At 42.1% G+C, this 9,227-nt stretch overlaps 1 protein-coding gene and 1 long non-coding RNA gene across 2 annotated transcripts in view; one reads left to right on the top strand and one right to left on the bottom strand.

Moving 5' to 3' along the window:
* Positions 1-363: 363 nt before the first annotated feature.
* On the bottom strand, positions 364-6,617 carry LOC122082673. The gene is made up of 2 exons (XR_006141379.1): positions 1,190-6,617; positions 364-1,110 (listed from the first exon to the last, which is right to left on the bottom strand). It is a non-coding gene; the product is annotated as an uncharacterized LOC122082673 (long non-coding RNA).
* A 954-nt stretch (positions 6,618-7,571) lies between these two features.
* Positions 7,572-9,227, top strand: part of LOC122081650 (poly(A)-specific ribonuclease PARN-like) — a 7,062-nt gene continuing 5,406 nt past the window's right edge. Inside the window, exon 1 of the mRNA XM_042648838.1 lies at positions 7,572-7,773. Within this exon, the coding sequence (XP_042504772.1) occupies positions 7,572-7,773 (202 nt within the window). The remainder of the gene's footprint in view (positions 7,774-9,227) is intronic.

Below are 9,227 nucleotides of genomic sequence, written 5' to 3'. Positions count from 1 at the left end.
ATTGCATGTTAAGCTATATACTAACAAAAATAGAAACTAAATATAGCACAACATGGTTTCTCAGGGTGCATTCAATATTGGCACGCCTGATAAGAAAACTCACAATTCCTACCTTATCAATCAATGAGAATGAGAACTGGAGGAGCTCTTGGAAGGGTGGGGAGCGTAAAACTTGTTGTAGGCAGCTTCACCAATGACATAAATGCTAAAGGCGACAATGGCAATGCCAAGGCCAGGGGTGGCATGCTTGAGCTGATTGCTCAGCATTGGATGCTTTCTCCATTCATCTCTTCTCCTGAAAAACTCTCCGGTTGGTCCCAATGGCTTCGCCATCCCTCTTTGTTTCTAGTTTCTTCTTTCCTCTTTGGATACTTTTTCAGCTGCAGTGAGGAGAAAATTTGGAGTTAAGACACACCTGTTCTTTATCTTACAAGTAAACTCACAAGTCAAAACTGCCAATGACAGGCGAAAGACCACTTCCAAGCCAAATGGAATTACAATAGAGATCCCATTCAAAGTTTAAGCCAAGTAGACTGCATGGGAACAAGTGTACAGTATTTATGCTGCAGGCTCAATCACGTCAAGTATTTATTGAGGGGGAAAAAAACATGTTTAAGCTATTACAGATAAAGCACAGCAAAAACCTGTAGTGTCTGTCAATTTCCTAGAAGAATGTTTGATTCTTCACGTCTTCACATGGTTTGAGCTGCTGCAATAATTACAGAGTTGCAGAGTGAGTGGATAAGACCTAACATGCCTCTTCCCACTCACACAATGTCGTATCAAAGAATTAATGTATGTATTCCAGGATGGGGTGAGGCTCTAACCCAACAGCATACTAACCAACAGTGGCATAAACAACCTTGGTCTGTGCACAACTAAATCTGACAAGTTCATTTGACAATCATGCTGGATAATGAATATCCTGCAGTGCCTCTTGCAAACCTGTAAAATGGTATCCTACGGCAAAACGGAGGGGCGGGGGAGGGTGGATTCAGAAGTGAAAAACAAGCACTGTACTTTCAAAAATAATTCAAAGGCACTTGCCCTATTGCACCATGCAGTATAAGCATAGAATTTGTGACAAAGCTTGATCGCAACAACCAGAACCTACAAAGAAGAAGAGAAGAGAAGAGCATGATCAAGATGGAGAAGAGGAGAGAGCGTGAGCACGATAGGAATGAAATACCTCTATTGTGGACAGCACAACAACAACTCAGCCTTGTCCCAACTAAATGAGTTCAGCTACATGGATCTGCCAAGTATAAGATACAAGGAAAAAAGAAAGAAAAGGGGGAAAGACAGAAATGAAACAGAAATGCAATATATCTGGGACATCCCACCTAAACACAGTCAGCAACATGGATTTTTTCCCTCCAAACAGCTCTATTTGATATCATACCAGGATCTAGACCTAGCCTTTGCATGTCTTTGCCTACCAACTCATCAATGGTCATTTTATGTCTGCCCCTAGCTCTTCAACCTCCTTCCAACTGGATCTAATCACTCCTCCTTAGTAGAGCATCCCAAGGCCTCCGTTAAACATGGCCATACCACTTAAGCGGCATTCTCGGCACTTAACCTAAATCAGCTCTTACCTTGTCATTCCTCACTCTCTCTCTCCTATTTTGCTGCACATCCATCTCATCTCTACTACACTTAGTTTATGCATGTTACGCTTCATAACTACCCAACACTTTGCCCCATACAACATAGCCGGTCTTACGGCGGTCCTATAGAATTTTCCTTTAAGCTTTAGAGGAATATGTCGATCACACAACACACCAGATGCACCCCTCCACTTCATCCATCCTACTTTAATTTTGTGAGAAACATCATCATCTATCCCACCTTCCTTGTTTATGGTTGACCCCAAATATCTAAAGCAATCGTTTTGCAAAATCTCTCTCCTAAAGTCTTACCACTTTGGTATCAGTCCTTTGCAGCTAAAGTTACACACCATGTACTCCATCTTCGTTCTACTTATCTTAAGATCTCTTGATTCCAAGATAGATATCCATAACTCCAACTTATTGTTAATCCTTGCCATTGACTGATGTAAGGCAATGTAGAAACTACCCAACCCCAATTAGGATCTTGAATCTGGCTGAAATAGGAGGAAGCCTGCGGCTGGCTGTAGGCTGGATCAGTAGGGGCTCAACTTCTGGTCGAATGCTCCTCTTGTAGTGCTGACCAAACCCTTAAAAGTTGGGCCTGATTGGACGGCCAGATATGGAGATCTGAAAACTGGTTCCCAATTAGGAAACTAATGTTGGCCTTCAAGAACAGATGATAGGAACTTCAGTTGGCCACCAAACTTGGACCGAAGGGCCTCATTGTGGTTCTCAACAAGCCCTCAAAATTGGGGCCAGAATGGGTGGCTGCTTGTGGAGATCTAAGGTTCTTGGTTGATGCCACCAATCAGGAAACTTTGGAGAGGTTACAAGAACTAGAGATCCAGGCCTCTGTTGATCAAACTGTGCAGGTCGAGTGCCCTCCCAGGTGTGAAGAGCAAATCCCTAGAACGGGGTCAACAATGGAGCATAGGTCAAGGACTTAGGCTGGTTTGAAACCCTGCTCAGATCTGGTCCTCTAATGGCTGCGCAGGTAGTCATGTGTCTCCAGATCAGATGCTGATTGGTGTCTTGACGAGCAGCTCATATAGTATACTCAGCACTCAAAGGATAAATATAAATATAGAAAAGAAAATAGAATCGATGAAGGGGTGGAGAAAGGTTGAAGAAGAATGATGGAATGGGTATCTCAGCCCTCCGGTTTTGGGTATCACACACCCCTCAATGGGTTAGACATCTCACCTCTCAATAGCAGTTGTTAAACCAAGAGTTTGCCTCACAATTTTCACTAATCAATTTTGTAACTGAGTACAATTGATGGATGCCTCTTTTATAGGCTTAAATGAGTGAAATAAAAAAGGAAACTCAAATAAGAAACTCAAATAGGAAACTAAGAGCTGGAAATAAACTTCCTTACTTCTAACTTACTACATTACTCCAACTAACAATTGAACTTAAAAGGAAACTAGCCTAAGTTACAAATAGAAAATTAACTTGACCAACTTGACAATCCAAAACAGGAAACTAAATCCTATGCTAACTAGGCCAATTCAGTGGCTGCTGGGACTCTTCTTTGAAGTTGCTTTCTTCAACAATAAGGGACAACTGTATATGTATGGCTTCTAGAAGATCTTCATTGAACAAAATCTGAAGTAGTTACTGTTCATGTAACTCATGAACAATGTTTTCCAGCTTTCCTTTCGGGCTGGTTAGATGGGGCCAAGGTGGGAGCCGGCTGGTCTAACATTGGACTTCGTTCGATCGGGCCAAGAGCCCCTTCCTTGTGCAAGCTTGATCCACATCCCTGTATCATCCACTAAATATCATTGGCAAAAAACGTGCACCACGGAGCCTCTCCTAGAATTTTCTTGCTTAAATCATCCATGATAAGTGTAAATATATAGAGACTTAAGGAGGATCCTTATACCATGACCTCCCATAGTTCTCATACTCACCAACATGCCCTCATGGATGTCTTTAATTATGTCCACATACTTACTAGACACCCCTTATTAATCAACTCTTAGTAGGAAATCTACTAAGAGTCTAATTACAAACAAAAACTAGCTAAAGTAAATAACAATGACTATCTTAAGACTTCTCCCACTATCGACTTAACATTAACTCTCCCCCTCACAGAAAAATATTCGAGAGCATGCCTTTCTTCCAAAAGCATCCGAGAACTGGATTTTCCCATGCATAAATGCCTATGCAGATCAATTGAAGGATAAATCATGCTGAGAATATATGTTCACAAAAACATATTATAGAAACTATATAAATGTCTTGTAGATCACACACCAAGCAAAACATAGAAACAAAATTGGCCAAGAGAAATAACACAAGTGCAGCCTTTCTGTCCAAGTTCTATAATCAGTCAAGGTGTATCGAGCATAATTGTCAAGGCATCACCTAGGCACCACCTTGGCATCTAGTAGCATTTGAAAAGTTAAGGCATTCAAACATCTTTATGTTTTTACTCTTTTTTTTTTTTTTTAATTAAATGAATTAGAATCCTTTTCTAACTCACGTATTGGTTTACGTATATCATTAGGGTACAGTGTGATACACTCAATCATAGTTTAAAAAAAAAAAATGTATATATATATAGAAAGGAAGGCGTTTATCGTAATCTCCCAACTTCAACCCTAACCCCACTACTGCTGAGCCTATGTGATTCCACTCTTTCGCAGGCGGGGAATTCAACGAGTGGTGATTCACCTCAACTCTGATGACATGTACCTTCTTCTTCTTCTTCTTCTACTCATAGTCTTCCTGCTCTCTTCTCTTACCCAACCCCCCCCCTCTTTCTCCATCTCAAAACTCTTCCCTGAAACCCTGACACCACGAAAGCCTCCTGCTTCTCTCCCTTTCTCTCCCATGTCTAACCCTCTCTCTGCCATCTCCTCCCTGAGACGTGCAAAGTGTACTTTGTTCACTGTTAGTGCAAATAGTAGCATATATTCACTGTGCTTTTTGTTGTTATAACGTTGTTGCTAATAGTAACATATATTCATTGATTTGCTATATTATTGATGCTGTAATGTGGTAACAATGTTGCAAGATATATGGCAAACTAGTGTATAGATTCAATCTGTATTGTGGTTGTTGTAATGTTGTTGTTGGTGTAAGTTTTACTACTGTTATGCTAATGCTAGAGCACCTAGGCGAGCGCATTATCTCCTAAGCGGCCTCCAATGCCTTGGGTCGCCTAGGCCTTGATAACTATGATATCGGAGCAAAATAACTCTGCTACTGTTTTGTGCTACCGGTCTCAAGCCTGGATAAAGGATGAGGGTTGGGGTGTCAGGTCGATAGCTAGCATTGTGGAAATCTTAGCCAAACCTTTTTGCATGGGACCAAGAACCATGGTTCATTATTTCAATCAAAATGGTCGAAATTTCAACCATTTCGCATGAGACCGAGATGAAACCACAAGGTACTTAAACAAGTATGAAGTTTCAAGCCATATCGACACATGTGGTCGAAATTTCGACCAAACCGATGTGTACAAACAGTTTGGTCCAACCATCCCTTATAAAAGGGCTTGTCTCGTGGGAAAGAAGCCCTTTCCAAGATATTTCGAAATATGGCTCCCCTTTTTCCACTGTGCGAAGTGGGAAACATTGAAAATCAGCCAAGATTTGAGGATTTCTTCATCAAAGCTTCATTCTACACTTAGATCTTAGTATCTTACACAACCAAAGCATATCTACCTAAGGAAGGGTTCTTTGAGCAAAAATGTAAACCCCATTTTTCCCCCAAAAAAAAATTTTTACAATACACTTATAAATATAATAGAATGACGTCAAAATTTTATATGTTAGTTAGAATGGCCTGATCTACGCATTCATGGTGTCATATTTTTTTTTTTTTTTTTTGCATGCTTTTTTTTCTGTTTTAGAAAATGCAAAAATGTACTTCCCTTAATTCTCTATGCAACATCATCCTCTTTGTCACCTTCTTTATTTGTAGTTGACCCCATATATCTAAAATAATCACTTGGTGGAAACTCTCTCTCTCCTCAATTTTCACCATATCGGTAATCCATCATAGTGTGACTAAAGTTACACATTATATAATCCATCTTTGATCTACTTATCTTAAAACCTCTTGATTAATGGTCACAAATATGTATTTTAAAACATTAAATCGTAAGAAATGTGAATCATTTGACCTAGGATAAGATGGTGGAACTTAAGAGGAGCACAACTGAAGAAATTTATTGATAAATTAGTAAAGCATAGAAAAAGGGACTTTGATGGAGACACTACCATAATATGGAATGAGATGGCTACTTATATTAAGAATATAGATGAAGAAGTCTTAGGCTAATCTAAAGGAAATGACATTCACCTAGAAAATTAGTGGTGGGATTGTGAAGTTCAAACATCCATTAAGGCTAAGAGATCTAGATTTAGAACTCCGCAAAGGACAACTATTTATTTGCTTAAGAGACTAATGAAAAGATTTAACTACTGTAAAGAGGATCTCCCTATGGTCTTTATTAACTTGAAAAATCTTACGATAGAAACCCTATGGAGTTAATGTAACAATTGTTAGATAAGAAAATTGTGTTGAGTAAATATGTGGACATACTTAATGTTGCGTTTAACGGTGTCTTGACCAGTGCAAGAACTATGGTGGCAAAGTAGTGAATTCCTAGTTACAATTGGATTTGTAATTACATCAAGACCAGCTTTAAGCCCACATTTATTAGCGGTCATCATAGATCAGCTGACAAGAGACATTCAAAATCTCCCTTGGTGCATAGCACGTACAATTTGCTAATGATAATATTTAGTGGATGGAACAAAAAGTAGGGATAGATACAAAATTGGAATTATGGAGATTAACCTTGGAGTCAAAAGGACTCAAAAAAAGTAGACGAGAAAACGAGTATATGTTGTGTAACTTTAGTAACAAGACATTTCCATTTTTGGGGACAGAAAAGTGAAACAGAAAAAGGAAAGTTGCTTGCACTGACAGGCTGCAAGAGAACTTTCTCTATTAGTGTCTAAACGAGACTTGGATGTCGGAATGACCGCCTGTTCCATTGCCTGAGCCGGCATGGCCACCCCCCGACTAGGGTTCCTCGTCCTCTGCCGCCTACCCCTGCCTTCTCCCCCTCTACTTCTTCCTCCTCCTCATCCCATCTTCCCCCACCCTTTGGGAGTTCCTTGGAACTCTCATTTCAAACGCCCAACCTCGTCCCCTGTTGAGAGGCTTCATCTCCAGTATGTTCCCACAGTCATTCATGGAGAATCTAGTGTTGCCGTCTGCCCCAAGGGACTGCTCGATTCTGAGGCTTCCCAGTGGAGTAATTTCCTAGTTGGTCACTTTCTGGGCAAGCGCCCTGCCTTCCACATTGTGAAACTCTCCCTTTTAAAGCAATGGCGCCCTTCTGGAACAGTCGATACTTTTCTTCTCGATCATGGGTTCTTCTAGTTTCGATTCTCCGAGGAATAGGACCGCCAGGTCCTGGCTTGTTGGAATAGCCCATATATTTCTCCTCCCCTGGCATCGGCATTTGCTTATGAATAATGTCAATTTTTCCACTATTCCCCTCTGGGTTTCCCTTCCAGGGCTCCCTCTGCACTTCTGGTGCTCTGAGGGGTTTAGTGCGATCGGGTCCGTCTTGGGAACTCCCCTCTACTCTAATGCTCACACAAAGAGGAAGGATTGTCTCGCCTATGCAAGGATTTGCATTGAAGTAGCGGCTGCCGATGCCCTTCCTCCATCCATTTCCATTCAAGATGGAGATGATTTCTCCTTTCAACAGGCCATCCACTACGATTGGAAGCCACCACAACACCTCAACCGCCAAGTTTTTTTGCCACGACACTAGTACTCGCCCTCTCAAGCCTCCTACCCAGCATGTTGACCCTATCGGACCCTTCCATCAGAGAGATCACTCGCTAATGACAAAGCCTGAGCCTGGCCTCCTTCCTCCTCTCCGCTCGGCGGCAAGTAGGAGAGGTAGAACCCGTAGGAGAAATGCCCCTCGTCCCACCACCGTCAATCTGGCTGCTGCGGCCACCGGAGATCCTTAGGTCCGCCAAGCCCCCCTTACCTATTGGGCAAAACACGTTTGTCGTGCTGGAGAGCCTCTCTGAAAACCTCGAAGTCCCATCGCTTCCTGTCAATATTGGTGACGGCAACGTCCGAAGTCATCCCATTGGCAACCATGCTTCAGAGGGTACAGCAGATGACGCTGGCAGCTCTTCATCCTCTGACGATGCATTGTCAGACCCCCTAGCTCTGTAGACGAGGAGACCTCCTCAGATTCTAATGGCGACCTTTTGACTGAGGAGTTGTCTACTTCTCAAACTCCTCTGTTGAAGTCTCAGCAAACGAACCCATCTCGACAAAGTGAATCCTCTCTCAAAAGTCCCCCTGTTATAGCCCCCTTTGTCCCAAGTGCTCTTGCTACCTCATCAACCTCGCCACTAGCTGGATGAGAGTCGAGATCCCTCTAGACTTTTGTCTTTGCTTCAACCCACTTTTTTTTAGCCCATTAAGCCCATTAACACTTCCCCCCTTTTGGCCCACCGTCATTCCTACCATGACCAAGCCCAGTCCTTGAGAGTGAACTAGGATGTTTTAAGCCCATCTACTTTGGGTTTTACCACAGATCCTATTCCAACCCGTGAGGACCTTCTTCCTTTCCCGAAGGACCATCCTCTTCCGCCAAACCTGCTAGACCTTCCAAATTCGTGGCTTGGCATAACTCCGAAACCAATAAGCCGCCTGTAGCCAAGTCCAAATCCAATCATCTGCAATCCTGCCACTCCCCTTCCCTTGCTCCTTGATCCTACCAGAGGAGACAATTCCGTCCCGCCCCTAACTCTCTCGGCTCCTCCCCTGGGGAGCAATCGTTGCCCCCTTCCAACCTTGCCTAATGTCCCAAGGGTCCGTTTAGAACTTCAAGGGCCTTAACCCCCCGTCTAAGTATACGATGGTGAGATCCTTCATCAAAGAGCTTAGATCATCCTATCGTCTGATTGAAACTCACATCAAAGAGCCTTCTTTATCCAGAATTGCTACCGCCATCACCCCTGGCTGGGAATTTTTGTCTAACCACTCTTCCCACCCTAACGGCCAAATTTGCTTCTTGTGGGACAAGTCCAAACTTCAAGTCTCCCTTTATCTTCCTCCCCCCAATTCCTTCATCTTACTATCAAAACCATTGCCCACAGCTCAACCTTTTTCCTCACCCCAATCTATGCTTCTAACAAGAGGGCTGACAGGGATACTTTGTGGAACAACCTTAGGATTATTACCAATCGGACTGGCTCCCATCCCTGGGGAATTTGTGGTGACTTCAATGTGGTAAGATTCAGCCATGAGAAGCAAGGTGGGGGAGGCCTAGACATTGCAAATGCAAAAGCCCTTAATGTTTGTAATGCAGATGCACGATGGATTTAGAAAAAAAAAAATCTTTTTGATTTGATTTTCTTTTGTTTTAGAAACAATTTCTTTGAAATTAGTTAGTTTCTAATTTTATATTAGTTTCCATTTTAAGTTAGTTGCCATTAATTTTTTATTTTTTTCTTTATATTGGACATGTAAACGATGAAGGAGTTCAGTTTTAGATTTGAAGAATAAAGATTTGATTAAGAGTTTTGGTATGAGAACCATTGCTGCCAATTT

This window comes from Macadamia integrifolia, chromosome 6, assembly GCF_013358625.1.
Source record: "Macadamia integrifolia cultivar HAES 741 chromosome 6, SCU_Mint_v3, whole genome shotgun sequence".
Taxonomy (NCBI): Eukaryota; Viridiplantae; Streptophyta; class Magnoliopsida; order Proteales; family Proteaceae; genus Macadamia; species Macadamia integrifolia.
This window is presented reverse-complemented; position numbering and strand designations above follow the sequence as displayed.